General features: G+C 47.4%; 1 protein-coding gene across 1 annotated transcript in view; it reads left to right on the plus strand.

Moving 5' to 3' along the window:
- ttll7 (tubulin tyrosine ligase-like family, member 7) overlaps positions 1 to 19,636 on the plus strand; it is a 283,178-nt gene that overhangs the window by 112,295 nt on the left and 151,247 nt on the right. The window contains 3 exon segments of the mRNA XM_070886446.1: positions 10,289 to 10,453; positions 15,211 to 15,369; positions 18,720 to 18,814. Coding sequence (XP_070742547.1) covers positions 10,289 to 10,453; positions 15,211 to 15,369; positions 18,720 to 18,814 — 419 coding nt within the window.

The raw sequence follows: 19,636 nt of genomic DNA on the forward strand, positions 1-19,636 counted from the left end.
AGGGTCAATAACTTATTAGAACAAAGCAGGTTCCACGCCCGATTGAAAGCCTGTTCCTGACAGTCCCCCCAAAACCAATCGCAACCCGTACGCAGGAGCACGTGTAGCGGCTCCAACAATGTACTTAAGTTCGGCAGCAAGTTCCCGAAATAGTTCAATAGTCCCAGAAATGAATACAACTCCGATGTGTTGCCGGGCCTGCGCGCGACGGATCGCCTCCGCTTTGGATTCAGTGGGCCGGATCCCGTCTGCGGCAACCCTCCTGCCCAAAAACTCGACCTCCGGGGCTAAAAACACACACTTGGACTTCTTTAGTCGCAAGCCTACTCGGTCCAGTCAGCGTAGCACCTCCTCCAGGTTGTGGAGGTGTTCCTCGGTGTCTCGACCCGTGATTAGGATGTCATTTTGGAATACGATTGTGCCAGGAATGGATTTGAGCAAGCTTTCCATGTTCCTCTGGAAGATAGCGGCCGCTGAACGAATGCCAAACTGATACCTGTTGTAAACAAATAGCCCCTTGTGCGTAGTGATGGTGGTTAGTAGCTTGGATTCTTCAGCCAGTTCCTGAGTCATGTAGGCTGAAGTGAGGTCCAACTTGGTGAACAGCATGCCACCTGGCAAAAAGATCCTCTGCTCTCGGAAGCGGGTATTGGTCCTGCAGTGACACTCGGTTGATGGTGGCCTTGTAGTCGCCACAAATCCTGACCGAGACATCCGCTTTAAGGACAGGAACGATGGGGCTTGCCCAGTCACTGAATTCAACAGGTGAGGTTATGCCCTCTCTTAGCAGCCTGTCCAACTCACTCTCAATTCTCTCACGCATCACATACGGCACGGCTCTGGCTTTGTGGTGCACTGGTCTGGCGTCCGGGGTGATGCGTATCACTATTTTGGTGCCCTTAAAAGTCCCCACACCTGGCTGAAAAAGTGACTCGAATTTCTGTCGGACCTGTGAGCATGAACTCCGCTCCACAGATGAAATGGCGTGCACATCCCCCCATTTCCAGTTCATCTCGGCTAACCAGCTCCTCCCCAAGAGTGTGGGACCATTTCCCGGGACAATCCAGAGTGGCAGACGGTTTTCCGATCCGTTATGTGTGACCACCAAGTTTACACTGCCGAGCACTGGGATGATCTCTCTGGTGTACGTCTGTAACTGCATGTCAATGCATTCCAATTTGGGACTGTTAGCTTTGTGTGGCCATAGTGTTTCAAATTGGTGGGCACTCATAAGTGACTGGCTGGCTCCTGTGTCCAGCTCCATGCGTACCGGGATGCCATTTAATAGAACTTTCATCATCATAGGTGGCGTTTTGGTATACGAGTTGTGGACGTCTGTCACATGAACCCTCTGGACTTCAGCATCCATAGCTTGGCTCCAAGCATCATCCTGCCTTGCAGACCCCTCGTCTGGTTCCTCTGCCTCGTAAACTAGCCTCGCTATGGGCTTTCTGCACATTCTGGCCAGATGTCCACTGAAGTTACAGTTTCTACAGATAAATTGTTGAAACCTACAGGTTTTCACAGCATGTCTGCCACCGCACCTCCAGCATGAGCTGAGATTGTTGTGAAAAGGAACTGTTACCAGGCATTCCTCTCTGATTGTCTCTTTGATTACTCCTGAGCACTCTGTTGCTGAGTGTCAATGGTCCCATCCCGGGACGCATTGTCCCTTGTGATGGCGTGAATTGCCGATCCCCCTTCCATTGTCTCTGTTGCTGGCCCACCCTAGAGTCCGTTGCTGCCTGGATGGTGTCGAATTGCCCTTGCCTGCCTGTGGGGTTCTGAGTCTCATTTACAATGTGAACTCCCTGGTCCATCGCCACGTTGGGACCAGGGCTGCGCACGTAAATTATCTTGGTCTCCTCTTCCCCTGCCATGAAGGTCTGAGCAATCAACGTTGCCCTTTCCAAAGTCAAGTCCTTGGTCTCAATAAGCTTCCTGAAAATCCCGGCATGACCAATGCCCTCAATGAAGAAATCCCTTAACATCTCTCCCCTGCAGGCATCTGTGAACTTACAGAGGCTGACCAAATGCCGAAGGTCTGCAACGAAGTCCGATATGCTTTGTCCCTCCCGATGCCGGTGTGTATAGAACCGGTGCTGGGCCATGTGTATACTGCTCGCCGGTTTGAGGTGCTCACCGATCAGAGTGCTGAGCTCTTCAAAGGACTTGTCTGCCGGCTTCTCGGGTGCGAGCAGGTCTTTCATCAGCGCATACGTCTTGGATCCGCAGCTGGTCAGTAGATGCGCCCTCCGCTTGCCAGCCGCTTCCTCTCCCAGCCAGTCCTTCATGACAAAGCTCTGCTGGAGCCTCTCAACAAAATCGTCCCAGTCCTCACCAACACATTACCGTTCCTCTGTGCTACCAGTGGCCATCCTCGTGGGTCGTTGATTCCCGTTTCTCGTCGCCAAATATAGTGTCCTTACACCTTGCTAGAGAATCACACGAGGTGTGTACTGCAGACAAGGTCACTACGTGACCTGAACCTTTATTCCCAGGACCAAAAAGTGATGACCCTGCGTGGGACCTCCCTTTATATACCTGGATGACCATGTGAGGAGTGTCTCCCACTAGTTCACCCCCTCTGGTCAAGGTGTGCATTACTCAGGTGTATACAGTGTACAGTGTTGTTACATAAAGGTTATAGTTATGTGAAGGTTACAAACATGACATCAACTATCTGTCCCACCTGTGACAGAGACTGTAATTCCAGTATTGGACTGTACAGTCACCTGAGAACTCACTTTGAGAGTGGAAGCAAGTATTCCACGATTTCGAGGGACTGCCGATGATGATGAAATGCCGACATGGACTGGTTGGGCTGATTGGCTTGTTTCTGTGCTGTAGATCCTATGTAATCCTTTGCAGTACCTTGCTGCTAAGTTGTGCAGTCCAAAAGGTCCTAGGCTTAGTTCCCAATTCCGTGCTGAATTCGCTGACCTTAGCTGGGGCAGTAGTCGTGGCACTGCCCTTCGGTCTCACTGTACCCTGGGCTTGGAGAGGGGGAAAATCAGGCACGGTGCCATCTCCCATTTTCTCCCCGCCATAGGCACATGCTGCAGTTTGATTCAATGGGCGCCTGCGATGCTTTCTATGGTTGAACAGCCTACTGAGTCTCACACTCGTGAAGAGTATGGGTGCTGGAGGGCGCCCGTTGAATCAAACCGCAGCATGTGCCCATGGTGGAGAGAAAATGATCAGAACAAAATGCGTTGATTTGAAAAGAAATAGCTGGGAAGAAAGTAGTGATTCTGAACTCCCAACACATGGTGACTGTTGGACTGGATCGAGTGGTGCAAGACAAACTCAATGTGGCAAATCCCTCTGTGCTTCATCGATTAAAAACATCTCATTGCATCTTTTTATAGTACCAGTTACACCAGATGGCTCCAGGTCATACACTTGCCTCTTAATCTGCAACTAATTAATGTTTTAATTGCAATACACACTGTTGCTCCGGAGACTGCCCTGAGAGTTTGAAACCAGTTCTGCTTAAATCGCTAATGGGGAAAAGATTCCCCTCCTGATTAATCTTGGTACATTTTACTATTTTCATTCTGTGGGCAGTGGGAGGAAGGGTGTGGGGTTGAGATGAGGGGACAAGTGGTCAGATTAACAACCGCACTCTGTAACTGGAACAGACTGAGTGTAAAACGGCACATTCGCCCAGTACAACACTGACTGGAATTACCAGAAAGCAACTGAATAATCATCATCATCATAGGCAGTCCCTCGGAATCGAGGAAGACTTGCTTCCACTCCTGAAGTTCTTTCATGGGCTGAACAGTCCAATACGGGAGCCACAGGTGGGACAGATAGTCGTCGAGGGAAGGGGTGGGTGGGACTGGTTTGCCGCACGCTCCTTCCGCTGCCTGCGCTTGACCTCTTCATGCTCTCGGCGTTGAGATTCGAAGAGCTCAACGCCCTCCCGGATGCACTTTCTCCACCTAGGGTGCCCAGGTGTCAGTGGTGATGTCGTACTTTATCAGGGAGGCTTTGAGGGTATCCTTGTAACGTTTCCGGTGCCCAACTTTGGCTCGTTTGCCATGAAGGAGCTCTGCATAGAGCATTTGTTTAGGGAGTCTCATGTCTGGCATGCGAACTATGTGGCCTGCCCACCGGAGCTGATCGAGTGTGGCCAGTGCTTCAATGTTGGGGATGATAGCCTGGAAGAGAACACTGATGTTGATGCATCTGTCCTCCCGGAGAATCTTGCGGATACATCGTTGGTGATATATCTCCAGTGACTTGAGGTGTCTGCTGTACATCGTCCATGCCTCTGATCCATACAGGAGGGCAGGTATTACTACAGCCCTGTAGACCATGAGCTTGGTGGTAGATTTGAGGGCCTGGTCTTCGAACACTCTTTTCCTCAGGCAGCCGAAGGCTGGCGCACTGGAGACGATGTTGAATCTCCGCATCAATGTCTGCCTTTGTTGACAAGAGGCTCCCAAGGTATGGGAAATGGTCCACGTTGTCGAGGGCCGCACCGTGAATCATGATGACTGGGGGGCAGTGCTGTGCGGTGAGGCAGGCTGGTGGAGGACCTTTGTCATACGGATGTTAAGCATAAGGCCTATGCTTTCATATGCCTCAGTGAATAGATCGACTATACCCTGGAGCTCAGCCTCAGAATGTGCGCAGACGCAGGCGTCATCCGCGTACTGTAGCTCAATGACAGAGGTTACATTGAGTTGACAGCACAGAAACAGGCCATGCGGCCTGTTATGTATGCAATAAAGGTTCAAACTGAGTACTGTTTAACTAAGCAAGGTACAACCTTGGCTCTGCTTTATTTAGGCCCAAAGTGTCTGACTCATAAAGTGGCTGGCCTTTTATACCAGCGCAGCATCATGTGCGTGCTGCTCAGTGGCCTCCAACAATGGCACCATCTGGTGGCTACAAACAGCATGTACATACATGACAATACCCTCCTCTGAGATCTTATCACAGTCTTTCACAGGTTGAGACAGTCCGGTGCTTTACGCTCCTGGGTTGACCGTCTCAGTTCAATTCCGGCCTTGGGTGAATGTTCGGAGTCTGTTGTGGCTGGTGGCTGGATGACTGACTTGTTGGGGTGGCAGTGGCCATGTCAGGAATTGCAAGTCCATTTTTATTGAACAAGACCGTGATGGAAATTCCGGGTTCACTGATGACCCTGGAGTCCACTGAAGGCTGCTGGTAGGTTGGTTGGTCGTCGACGGTTTCTTCGTCCGACTGCTCTGGCTCGTCTGTGTACCTCAGCTTTGTTTGATCCATGTGTTTCCTGCAAGTTTGTCTATTCTTGAGCTTAATAACAAATACTCTGTTGCCCTCCTTGGCCATGACTGTACCAGCGATCCATTTGGGACCCTGACCATAATTCAACACATATACAGGGTCATTAACAGAAATCTTGCGTGACACAGTTGCGCGATCGTGGTACCCTTGTTGACTCTGTCTTCTGTATTCAACATGATTACTTAAATCCAGGTGTACAAGAGATAACTTGGTCTTAAAAAAACCTCTCTTCATCATTAATTCAGCAGGCGAGACCCCTGTGAGTGTGTGGGGTCTTGTCCTTTAACTCAGCAGTATGCAAGACAAGCGAATCTGCAGTGACCCTGGGTTACTCTCCTCATGCTTTGCTTGATAATTTGTACTGCACGTTCTGCTTACCCGTTGGATGCAGGCTTGAACCTTATATGTTTTATGCCGTTAAGTTTTACAAACTCTTGAAACTCCTGACTGGTGAAGCACAACCCATTGTCGCTCACCACTATGTCAGTCAGACCATGTGTCGCGAACATGACATTGAGATTCTCTATGGTTGCCGTGGATGTACTGGATGACATGATTATGCATTCTATCCACTTTGAATAAGCACCCACCACCACTAAAAACATCTTGCCCAGGAAGGGACCTGCAAAATCTACATGGATCCTGGACCAAGGTTTGGATGGCCATGACCACAGACTCAGCAGCGATTCCACTGGTGCTTTGCTGAGCTGCATGCAGGTGTTGCACTGATACACACATGCTTTCAGCTCAGAATCAATTCGTCGCCACCATACGTGGGACCTGGCGATGACCTTCATCATCACTATACCAGGATGTGTGCTGTGTAATTCACGCACAAACTTCTCTCTCCTTTTCTTAGCATTGCAACACGATTGCCCCACAATATGCAATCTGCTTGAATAGACAGTTTGTCCTTGCAACAAATATACGGTTTGACGTCCTCGCACATTTGCTTAGGTATGGCAGACCAATCCCCTTTGAGGAAGCGACCCTTGACCACCGATAATATTGGGTCCTGGCTGGTCCAGGTCTTAACTTGTTGAGTTGTGACAGAGGTACCTTCACTCTCAAAAGCATCTATGATTAACATTAAATCTGCTCGTTGTGGCATTTCCACCTCCGGTATGGGCAACGGCACAATTCTCTGTGCCAGGTCTGAGACGAATGACATAATCATAGGCAGATAATGTCAGCGCCCACCTTTGGATGTGGGATGAAGCATTGGTATTGATACCTTTGCTCTCGGAAAACAACTAAATGAGCGGCTTGTGATCGGTCTCTAATTCGAACCTCAGACCAAACAGGTGATGCGTCTTTTTAACACCGTACACACATGCTAAACCACCTTTTTCTACCATACCGTAGGCTCTTTAGACAAACTTTTGAATGCATACGCGACAAGTTGAAGTTTCCCCGACTCACTGGCATGTTGTAACACACAACCAATTCCATATGACGATGGGTCACAGGCCAAAACTAAACATTTACATGGGTCATAATGTACCAGCAGCTTGTTCGAGCAAAGCAGATTGATGGCTTTCTCAAAAGCTCTGTCTTGCAATGCACCCCACACCCAGTTGTTGCCTTTTCTCAATAGCATGTGCAGTAGTTCAAGTAAGGTGCTCAATTTAGGAAGGAAGTTACCAAAGTAGTTGAGTAGACCCAGGAACGAATGCCGCTCCGTCACGTTCTGCGGCTTGGGTGCATTCTTGATGCTTTGGTTTTCATGTCAGTAGGTCTGATGCCATCAGCGTCGATTTTCCTCCCGAGGAATTCAACCTCCAATGCCATGAAGATGCACTTTGAGCATTTAAGTCTGAGTCCCACTCTGTCCAAACACAGTAGAACCTCTTCCAGGTTGTTCAGATGTTCCTTGGAGTCATGACCGGTGATCAGGATGTCATCTTGGAACACGACGGTTCTGGGAATGGACTTTAGTAGACTTTCCATATTCCTCTGGAATATAGCTGCAGCCGAGTGAATTCCAAACGGGCACCTGTGGTAAATAAACAGTCCTTTGTGCGTGTTAATGCACGTAAGTCTCTTCGACGTCCGTCTACGGTCAGCAACAAATTCCTTTGGCCCTCCGATCGAACGTGTGTATCAAACTTGTATCTCAAGATGCTGATGCCGTCGTCTGGCTTGAGGTGCTCCCATACCAATGTACACAACTCCTCATACGTTTTTTCTGTTGGATCACTAGGCATAAGTAGATTCTTTATCAGACCGTAGATCTTTGAACCGCACACAGTGAGGAACACAGCCCGGCGCCAATCTGCATCGTCGACCCCCTTCATTTACTTGCCCATGAAGTACTGTTTCAAATGGCTCACAAAGTCTGCCCAATCATCTCCCTCCACGAATTGCTTTAAAAATCCAATCGTGCTCATTTTGCAAACAAAGGTTCTTGTATTCTCGTCGCCAAATGTTATGTATGCAATAAAGGTTCAAACTGAGTACTGTTTAACTAAGCAAGGTACAACCTTGGCTCTGCTTTATTTAAGCCCAAAGTGTCTTACTCACAAAATGGCTGGTCTTTTATACCAGAGCAGCACCATGTGCGTGCTGCTCAGTGGCCTCCAACAATGACACCATCTGGTGGTTACAAACAGCATGTACATACTTGACACGGCCGTACTGGTCCATGCAGGCGTTTATACTCCGCCCGAGTCTCCTCCCACCCTACTTCAGCTCACCCCGTCTCCATGACAATATGCAGGCCGTGAACCTTACCAACGGATCCATTACAGACCCACTCCACGTCTGGACTGGGATCAAACAGGGCTGCATCATTGCTCCAACCCTCTTCTCAATCTTCCTTGCCGCCATGCTCCACCTCACAATCAACAAGCTCCCCGCTGGAGTGGAACTAAACTACAGAACCAGTGGGAACCTGTTCAACCTTTGCTGTCTCCAGGCCAGGTCCAAGATCATCCCAACTGAATAAAAAGGGACAGTAAAAGGAATTCAGGGACAAAGAGTTATTTACCCGGAGAGTGGTGAGAATGCGGAACTCGCTCGAAGCAGCTGAGGCGACTAGCACAGATGTGTTTATGGGAAAGCTCAATAAGCACACAAGGGAGAAAGGAACAGAAGGTTGTGTAGATCGGGCGAGCTGAAGTAGCGTGGAAGGAGGCTCGCGCAGAGTATAAATGCCTGCATAGTCCAGTTGGGCCGCTTGGCCTGTTTCTGTGCTGTCGACTCGCTGTAACCCATGTAGGCATTGCAAAACAAAAGCAAAATACTGCGCATGTTGAAATAAAAACTGAAAATGCTGGAAATACTCAGCAGGTCAGGCGAAATGCGCGGAGAGAGAAACAGAGTTAACATTTCAGGCTGACGACCTTTCGGTTATTTTGGCATTTCGCCAGAATCTTAGCACAGGTGAAAACACTTCATGTATAATGAATTACTTTTGAAATGCAGTAACAGGACAATGGGCAAACGCAGGAAGTATTTTGCGCAGAACAAGATGCTGCAAATGACACAGTGAGGCAAATGACCAACTAAACTGTTTTTCTGGTGGAGAGGGTAGGGGAATATTAGCTAAGACACTGGGGGAAAACAGTTTAGTTGGTCATTTGCTTCACTGTGTCATTTGCAGCATCTTGTTCTGCGCAAAAAACTCCCTGCTTTTCTTCAAAGATGAGATCTTTAATGCCTACCTGCATTGGCAAACAGGTTCACATTTCATCTGAAAGACAGCACCTCTGACAGTGCAGCACTCCCTGGGTGCTGCAGTGAAATGTCAGCCTAGATTATGTACTCAAGCCTTGGAGTGGGGATTGAGCCCACGAGCTGTTGACTCGGAGATGAGAGATTTACCTTCCAACATTAATAATTGCTCATCCAGCTAGCTTTTAATCGTGTATAAATTTCCCCAATGGTCAGAATGAGCTCTCTGCAAATTGTACGATTCTGGGCACCTTAATATTTAATTGATTTCAACCCCTTTAGGAGACTATGTCATTTCTTGATGAGTGAATGAGACATGCAAATTACAACACGGAAAGAGGCTGTTGGGCCCAGTCAGTCCGTGTTAGCGCTCATCCTCTACACAAACAGCAATTCTAATCCCATGTGCTCCTTCCCCTGTTCCCACATTCCTTTACTCCCTTTTCCTTCAATCACCTATCTAACCTATCCTTACATGCTTCTTGCTTCAAGGAATAATTCGGGTAGTGCTTTCCACAGCCTCACAACTCTGTGTCCTAAATCTCTTGCATTTAATCCTATAGTTATGCTCCCTTGTTCTGCACCCTTCAATCATAAGTTGTTTCTATCTGCTCCTTTCTGAAAATATATATCTTTTATTTATTCTTTCACGGGATGTGAGTTTTGGCAGCAAGGCCGGCATTTATTGCCGATCCCTAATTGCCTCAGAGAAGGAGGTGGTGAGCTGCCATTTCAGAGGGCAGTTAAGAATCCATTGCTGTGGGTCTAGAGTCACATGTAGGCCAGATAAGGGAGGCAGATTTCCTTCTCTCAAGGACATTAGTAAACCAGATGGGTTTTTACAACAATCCGGTAGTTTCAATATCACCATTACTGATACTGGCTTTTTAAATTATAGATTTATTTATTAACTGAATTTAAATTCCCCAGCTGCCATGATGAGATTTGAACTCATGTCTTCGGATTATTAGTCCAGGCCTCTGGATTACTAGTCTAGTAACATAACCACTATGCTACTGTACCTCCCATCCTTTCATCATTTTAAACTCCTCTATCAAGTCACCCCTTAATCTCGTTTCTAACAAAGGCAGCCCTAATTCTTCAAGCATTCTTCTTTGTATTTTCTCCTACCAGGCTGCCTACTGGTGAATCTGTGTGAATCTACCTTCTCTATTGCTTCAACATCCTTCGCATTGTGTGGCACACAGTACTCCCAACTGTAGTCTTTGTAGTGATCCAGCATTACAAGATTAGCAGCTAAAGAGCACACATGCACGAGGGAGGGCACAAGAATCTACTGACTGCCCTTTTATCTATCCCACCTTTTCAGAGTCAGCTGTTTATGCACTTAACCAATTACTCCGTCAACAAGCACAACGAGAACTTTGAACGGGATGAGCAGGCAGACAGGGGCAGCAAACGATCGATCAGGTGGTTCACCGAATTCCTTCGAACTAACGATTACGATGTGGCCAAATTCTGGAATGATGTCTCTGTAAGTATGAACATTCATTGATTTTTAAAATTTAAGATTAGCATCAACCTAGAAATTAAGAAAGTGATAGGCCGCATGAAATCAGGGACAAAATAGATACAGTAATCAGGGACAAAATTAACAGTCACTTGGACAAGTATGGATTAATTAAGGAAAGCCAGCACGGATTTGTTAAAGACAAATCGTGTTTAACCAATTGATTGAATTATTTGATGAGGGAACAGAAAGGGTTGATGAGGGTAATGCGGTTGATGTAGTGTATATGGACTTCCAAAAGGCGTTTGATAAGGTGCCAATTAATAGGCTTGCCTGCACTGTTGAAGCCCATGGAATAAAAGAGGTGGTGGCAGCGTGAATACGAAATTGGCTAAGTGATAGGAAACAGAGTAGTGGTCAACAAGGCACAATTTCAAATTTTGCAGTTGACACAAAACTTGAAGTACAGTGAACAGTGAAGAGGGTAGTGATAGACTTCAAGAGGACATAGACAGGTTGGTAGAATGGGCGGACACCTGGCAGATGAAATTTAACACAGAAAAGTGCGAGGTGATACACTTTGGTAGAAAGAATATAAACTAAAGGGTGCAATTCTAAAAGTGGTGCATGAACAGAGAGACCTGGGGATATGTGTGCACAAATCATTGAAGGTGGCAGGGCTGGTTGAGAAAGCAGTTAAAATCATCATACGGGATCCTGGGCTTTGTAAATAGAGGCAGAGGGGCCGAAATTGATCAGCCCACCACCCGCTGCCGTTGACTGCCGCCCACTCCCGCCGACATTCCTCCTGAAGATCCGGCCAGAGCCACTTGGGAGGTGGCCTGGAGTGGGCGGGAGCGGGCGGGAGGGGAGCGCCGAGTGGAGCAACTGGCCTCCCGCCTGCCGAACTCCCAAATTTCCTGCGGGCGGAAGCCGGCGTCAGAACGGGGCTGGATCGCTGGCTGGAGGCTGGTCTGTCCCCGACGGTAAGTCTGAAGAACCTGAAAAAAAGGTAAGTGAATGTTTAAAAAAAATACATTTCAGCAGCGACTGACCTGCCTGGGGTCCCCTGAAGGTATTCGGATAGTTTTTGTATTTTTTTTATTGGTGATTTTTTTTTTTCGGGTCTTCGACCCTCCGTGGGCCCGACTCCATCCTCGGCGGCACTTGGGCGGCAAGAGCCTCTGCCGCCGAGGATGAGACCTCCCGCCCGCTGCCGCCCAGATTGGCGGCGTACGTCGTCCATTTGCCGCCTGCCGACCTTCGAGGGACCTCGGCCATCAATATCCCGCCCAAAGTACCGTCCGGTACCTTGGCGGCCATCGGCGGCACTTTGGGCGGCACTTGGGCGGGCGGAGACCTTGCTGAAAATCGGCCTCAATGAGTACAAAAGCAAGGAAGTGATGATGAACCTGTATAAAACACTGGTTCGGCCTCAGCTGGAGTATTGTGTCCAATTCTGGACACCGCACTTTAGGAAGGATGTGAAGGCCTTAGAGAGGGTGCAGAAAAGATTGACAAGAATAGTTCCAGGGATGAGGGACTTCAGTTACTTGGATAGACTGGAGAAGCTGTTCTCCTTAGAGCAGAGAAGGCTGAGAGGAGATTTGATAGAGGTGATCAAAATCATGAGGGGTTTGCACAGAGTAGATAGACAGAAACTGTTCCCATTGGCAGAAAGGTCGAGAACCAGAGGGCACAGACTTGAGGTGATTGGCTGAAGAACCAAAACGGCATGAGGAAGAACTTTTTTACGCAGCGAGTGGTTAGGATCTGGAATGCTCTGCCTGAAAACGGTGGTGGAGGGTGTTTCAATTGTGGCTTTCAAAAGGTAATTGGATAAGTACCTGGAGCAAAATAAATTGCAGGGCTACGGGGAAAGGACGGTGGAGTGGGACTCTCTTGCTGAGAGCTGGCTCGATGGGCTGAATAGCCTCTGTGCTGTAAACCATTCTATGATTGTTTGAAATGGGAAAGATACAATGGAGGTTCTCTCCCTAAACCGTGCCCCCCCCCCCCACTCTCCCCCCAGATTTCTCTCCTTCTTCCAGCAATTGATTGTTGCTGAGGTATGGTTCCACGATTGCCAGAAGGTCTCTCGCACCTTGTCTATGTGGCCTCCTTCACATGTAAGGCCAGATATTGAATATGGACTGGCCCTTTGACTGAGGAGTGGTTGTATTGAAACGTATAAAAATCTTAGAAGGCTTGACAGGGTAGATGCTAGACACTAATTACCCTGGCTGGAGAGTCTAGAGCTAGAGGCCATAGTCTCGGGATAAAGGGTTGGCCATTTAAGACTGAGATGAGGGGAAATTTCTTCACTCAGAGGGTTGTGAATCTTTGGAATTCTCTATCCCAGAAGGCTGTGGAGGCTCAGTCATTGAGTATATTCAAGGTTGAGATAAATAGATTTTTGGACGCTAAGGGAATCAAGTAATATGGAGATAGGGTGGAAAGATCAGCCATGATCTTATTGAATGGCGGAGCAGGCTTATTCCTGCTCCTATTTCTTATACTCTTATATTGCACCCAGTCTTGTCCTGGTTCATCAACCCCCGCCTTTCAGCAGGAGTGGGAACTATGGCTAATTATTTCCTGCCCAGCCCCCAGCCCTCTCTAGCCCAAGGATGCTGAGGCTCTCATTGGAGCCATGGCTTAGATCAGCTGACTCAGCATGGACTGGGAAGCAAATCCATGGCATTCTGCTCTGTGAGGGATGTCTAGTACCTGTTGGGGGAATTCCGGGTTTGTGGTGGGCTGCGGTGTTGGTTTTCGCTTGGTGTCCTGCAATGAAGAGGAGATCACGGCCTCACTGATTTAGATATAGGTGCTGCCTGGCCTCCCTATCTCTGTAACCTCCTCCAATCTTGCAACCCTCCGAGAACTCGGCATTCCTCCAATTCAGGCCTTTTGCGTATCCCTCACTTCCTTCGCTTCACCATTGGTGGCCATGCCTTCTGCTGTCGAGATGCTAAGCTCTGGAATTCCCTCCCTAAACCTCTCCACCTTTCTTTCTGCTCCTTTAAGACACTCCTTAAAAACCCACCTCTTTGATCAAGTTTTTGATCACCTCTCCTTTGGCTCGATGTAATTTATTTTGTCTGATAACGCTCCTGTGAAGAGCCTTGGCAAGTTTTACAAAGTGAAAGGTTCAATATTATTGTAAGTTATGCTGTTAATCATTGGCCTTGTATTTAATTTTTTTCTGTACACCTCTGTGAAGAGCCTTGGGATGTAGCTTGTGCCTGTGAATAAAAAATACATAAGAAGAATCGATGGTTCAACAACTTTGCAATTGCTGATTTTGAATTGGAATTTTATTCTGAATTCAATTTTTAATTTACTGCTTTTAGGGAACAGCTAATGTTACGCAATGGATTCTGTACTCAAATTTCTCTTCTCTTGGATGTCACAGGGATGGGAGAACAATGATAATCACCATTTATCTCTCTATGATTAAATGTTAGGATCGATTTTCCTCTCCCAATCCACTGGAATATTAACTTAATTCATTTTTTCATTTGAATGTGTTTTGTCAGTCGTGGTTCAGTGATAGCACTCTTGCCCCTGAGTCAGATGGTTGTGGGGTCATGTCCCACTGCAGAGACTTGAGCTCAAAATCCAGTACTGAGGGAGTGCTGCACTGTTGGTGACACCGTGTTTCAGATGAGAAGTTAAAACCGTGGCATGTCTGTCCTCTCAGGTGGGCGTAAAAGACCCCAAGGCCACTATTTTGGAGAAGAGCAGGGGAGTTATCCCCAGGTGTCCTGGGCAATAGTTATTCCTCAGCCAACATCATTAAAGAGATTATCTGGTCATTATAACATTGCTGTTTGTGGGATTTTCCTGTGTGCAAATTGGGCTTCCTACGCTACAACAGAGATTACACTTCACAAGTACTTCACTGGCTGTAAAGTGTTTTGGGATGTCCTGAGGTGGTAAAAACAGAGAGACAGACTATTATCTGAATGGTGACAGATTAGGAAAAGGGGAGGTGCAACGAGACCTGGGTGTCATGGTACATCAGTCATTGAAGGTTGGCATGCAGGTACAGCAGGCGGTTAAGAAAGCAAATGGCATGTTGGCCTTCATAGCGAGGGGATTTGAGTACAGGGGCAGGGAGGTGTTGCTACAGTTGTACAGGGCCTTGGTGAGGCCACACCTGGAGTATTGTGTACAGTTTTGGTCTCCTAACTTGAGGAAGGACATTCTTGCTATTGAGGGAGTGCAGCGAAGATTCACCAGACTGATTCCCGGGATGGCGGGACTGACCTATCAAGAAAGACTGGATCAACTGGGCTTGTATTCACTGGAGTTCAGAAGAGTGAGAGGGGACCTCATAGAAACGTTTAAAATTCTGATGGGTTCAGACAGGTTAGATGCAGGAAGAATGTTCCCAATGTTGGGGAAGTCCAGAACCAGGGGGTCACAGTCTAAGGATAAGGGGTAAGCCATTTAGGACCGAGATGAGGAGAAACTTCTTCACCCAGAGAGTGGTGAACCTGTGGAATTCTCTACCACAGAAAGTTGTTGAGGCCAATTCACTAAATATATTCAAAAAGGAGTTGGATGAAGTCCTTACTACTAGGGGGGATCAAGGGGTATGGCGAGAAAGCAGGAATGGGGTACTGAAGCTGCATGTTCAGCCATGAACTCATTGAATGGCGGTGCAGGCTAGAAGGGCCGAATGGCCTACTCCTGCACCTATTTTCTATGTTTCTATGAAAGGCGCTATATAAATGTAGTTTATTTCTTGAATGGAACTTTTTCTCTTCCAGGATCTAGTTGTGAAGACGCTGATTGTGGCAGAGCCTCATGTCCTGCATGCCTACCGAATGTGTCGGCCCGGCCAGCATCCGGGGAGCAGCAGCGTCTGCTTTGAAGTGCTTGGCTTTGACATTATTTTGGACAGGAAGCTGAAACCGTGGCTGTTGGAGGTTAGTGTACTATCAAATGGCACTTGGATGTGAACTGTGTGGTGTTTTATGTAAATCCATCCGCAACCGGATCTGGCTCATGGTCTGTTAATATCCTACGAGAACTGCACTGTATGCCCAGATGTAAAAGTTGAGAAAGGGGCCAATTCTCGTCAGTTGATGCAATACTTAAAAGCCTGGACTCAGAGGCGAGAACGTAACAAATTATAAATTTGGGAATTAACTGAGTGTGCGCCCTTAGGTGAATGAGAAAAGAATTTGGCATTCATGTCCTCAATATCTCAAACTCGCCACTTGTCGGGGCGCAGTGACTGTTGTTAGGTTGGCAATAGTGCTTAAGGGATCTTTTATGTCCACTTGAGGGGGCAGACGGGCCTCGGTTTAATGTTTTCATCTGAAACACAGAGGGGCCGAAATTCATCACCTCACCACCCGCTGCCGCCGACTGCCGCCCAAGGCCGCCGACATTCCTGGTCAAGATCCGCCCAGTGCCACTTTGGAGGTGGCCTGGAGCGCGGGCGGGAGGGGAGAGCCGCCGGGAAGCGCCCGCTGACGGAATGGCGCGACTGACCACCCGCCCGCCGAGCTCCCAGACTCCTGCGGGCGGGACTCGGCGGCAGAGCGGGGCTGGGCCGCTGGCTGCAGGCGGGTCTGTCCCCGACGGTAAGTCTGAAGATCCTGAAAAAAAGGTAAGTGAACATTATAAAGCATTTCTTCAACAGCGACTTACCCGCATTGGGGTCCCCTGAAGGTCTTCGGATAGTTTTTGTGATTTTTATTGGTTTAATTTTTTTTTTCAGGTCTTCGACCCTCCGTGGGGTCCGGCTCCATCCTCGGCGGCACTTGGGCGGCAAGCGCCTCTGCCGCCGAGAATGAGACCTCCCGCCCCGCTGCCGCCCAGATTGGCGGCGTACGTTGTCCGTTTGCCGCCCGCCGACCTTCGAGGGACCTCGGCCGTGAATATACCGCCCAAAGTACCGTCCGGTACCTCGGCGGCCATCGGCGGCACTTTGGGCGGCACTTGTGTGGGCGGAGGCCTGGCTGAAACTCTTGACAGTGCAGAAGACCCATACCCCACAAACATCAACTGGTATTTTGATACTATTGTTGAGGGAAGAAGGTTAAGTAGCACACCAGGACAGCTAACCTGTTCTTGATTACTGCCGCGGAGGCATTCAGGAGAGATTCACCACCTCACACTTCCAACAAAGTCAGTCTTACAGGGAGTGCGGGTTGGAGAATCGGGGATACATTACAACGAAAACAAGAAAACTTCCATTTATATAGCGCCTTTTATGTAGTTAAACATCCCAAGGTGCTTCACAGGAGTATTATAAGACACAGAAAATTGACACCAAGACTTCTCCGAATTTCCCGCCGTACCATTTTTTCGCCACAAACAGCGAAATATCGCTGAAAATCCGGTCGCAAGGTCGTTGAATTTTTAGCCCTATGCCTTTATAAGAAGCCCAGGATCCTGTAAGCTTTTTAAACCGCTTTCTCAACCTACCCTGCCACCTTCAACGATTTTTGCACATATACCCCCAGATCTCTCTGTTCTTGCACCCTCTTTAGAATTATACCCTTTATGTTATATTGCCTCTCCTCATTCTTCCTCCCAAAATATAACAGTTTGCACTTTTCTATGTTAAACTTGATCTGCCTCGTGTCCGCCCATTCCACCAGCCTTATCTTCTTGATGTCTATCACTATCGTCCTCACTGTTCACTATACTTCCAAATTTTGTGTCATCTGCAAATGTTGAAATTATGCCCTGTATACCCAAGTCCAAGTCATTAATATATACCAAGAAAAGCAGTGGTTGTAGTACCAACTCCTGGGGAGCACGACTGTATACCTTCCTCCAGTCCGAAAAAAAATAGAACCTTAATTTTCATTCTGTTCATTTCATAAGCAGACATGTTCTATAATGGGCGCACAATCAGCACACCAGACTGCTGTCCAGGTGGTGAAGGGAAGAATCTGCCCAAATAAGTGAAATAGGAAAAGTTAGTCTGCAGCAATATTACAATTTAAACCATTACTGCAGGACAGGAGGACATAGTGCAAACTAATATAGGGCGAGCTCCTGTCTGGTGTTAGGAAGCACTTCTTAAAGCAAGGAGCGATGGAACACTCTTCCAGGTAACGTAGTGGAGGCAAGCACTCGGTAATCATTCAAGGAGAATTTGGATGCAACAATGGGTGGATAGTAGGGTTCAATGAAAAGATGTACACAGATGCACAGAACAAAAACAACATTCTTAGACCAGAGTAAACCACCAGAATCTTGTTTAATGTAAGTTATCCATGCCTTTGTTACCTCGAGACATGACTATTCCAATGCTCTTCTGGCTAGCCTTCTATCTTGCACCCTCCAGAAACTTGAGCCCATCCAATACTCTGCTGCCCATATCCTAACTCACACTGAGTCCCGCTCACTCATCACCCCCTGTACTCGCTGACCGACATTGGCTCCTGGTTGAGCAACGTATCGATTTTAAAATTCTCATCCTTGTTTTCAAATCCCTCCAAGGCCTCGCCCCTCCCTATCTCTGTAATCTCCTCCAGCCCCACATCCCTCCGAGATATCTAAACTCCTTAACTTCTGGCCTCCTGAACTTCCCCAATTTCAGTAGCTCCACCATTGATGGCCATGCCTTCAGCTGCGAAGGCCCCAAGCTCTGGAATTCCCTTCGTATACCTCTCCATCTCTCTCTCCTCCGTTAAGACACCCCTGAAAGCCTATTTCTTTGACCAAGCTTTTGGTCACCTCTCCTCAAACATCCTCATGTGTCAAATTTTGTTTGATAATCGCTCCTATGAAACGCCTTGGGACCAATGCTCTTGTTAAACTGTACAGTTGCCTGGCCATCCCACGCAGGTCGATCATCAGCTTCTCAATGGGACATATCGCGCACGTGCAAAATGTTGAATGGGCCTCGCAGTCCTTTAAAGGGACCGCACACCCCTCAAAAAATTAGGGGGAACATTGCTTGGGACATTTTACTATGTTAAAGATGCTATATAAATACAATTTGTCTAGTTCTGAGATGTAGCTCTGGCCTTCAAATTGTTGCAAAGCATGTCTGAACTTGGAAAAGTGGGTGTGTCCCGATGGAGAAAGAGAGAGTGATGCTTTCTGCCAGGCAATCAGAGACTCTACCTATTAGGATTTCGATGTTGTCTTATTTAGAGTTTCTTAAGGTGGGGTTTTGTGTGGGCAGACACTTGACTGACCAAAATAAATTGGTGAACAAACATTTTCAAACATGGTGATTGAAATATTCAAGTGTTATTTTTCAGAAATGTTTTGAAATATTTTGTCTTCACCTTTCCCACCGCCCCAGATTAATCGTGCTCCTAGCTTTGGAACGGACCAAAAGATAGACTTTGATGTCAAGAAAGGTGTGCTGGTCCATGCACTGAAGCTACTTAATGTGCGGTAAGTTAAAATTAAGATTTAAAGTCAGATAATTGCCTCATTTGTGATATTGACAGTTAGAAAAGGCCAATGCTATTGACTTACACTTGAGACAAAGATTCTAATTTCTAACACCTCAGAGACAAAGGGAGATAGAGGCAGAGTGATAGACACAAATAGAGTACAAGACAGTTTATTTCCTCATTCTAATTTGATTTCTTTTTTTTTTAAAGTCAAGTTGAATTTTAGAAGCTTTTAGAAACTTTTTTGAGGGAAACAGATAGGAAGGTAAAGTATGAGAGGGTCAAGGAGGCCAAGAACTGGTTGAAGGATAATAGGCCATAGCCTCTCACTACCTGTCCTGGGGGGAGAAAATGGGATTTTGGGGGATAATTGGGTAAGCTGAATGACCACTGAGCAAGGGGGGTGGGGAGGATGAAATGTTTGAGCTGGTTGTTTAATGTGTAGTAGGTAGGGAGTAGTGATGGGAGTGAGAGTATGAATGGAAGAAGAATTGGGCGTGGGAAGGTGAAGGGGTGGGAGACACAGTGGGAAAGTGAGAGGCTGGAGGGAAGCAGACGTGGTGAGGGATGGCATGAGAAGGGGCCTGCTGTGGCCATCAATTTTGGTGCCACTCTCATCTCAAATATAGCCTGCCATTGATTGTAATTTACCAAAATTCTCTGGATTCTGGGGAGGTTCCAGCAGATTGGAAAACTGCAAATGTAATGTACCTATTTAAAAAAGGAGGCAGACAAATAACAGGAAACTATAGATCAGTTAGCCTAACATCTGTGGTTGGGAAGATGTTGGAGTCCATTATTAAAGAAGCAGTAGTAGGAC

The sequence above is a fragment of the Pristiophorus japonicus genome, chromosome 8 (assembly GCF_044704955.1).
Source record: "Pristiophorus japonicus isolate sPriJap1 chromosome 8, sPriJap1.hap1, whole genome shotgun sequence".
Classification (NCBI taxonomy): domain Eukaryota; kingdom Metazoa; phylum Chordata; class Chondrichthyes; family Pristiophoridae; genus Pristiophorus; species Pristiophorus japonicus.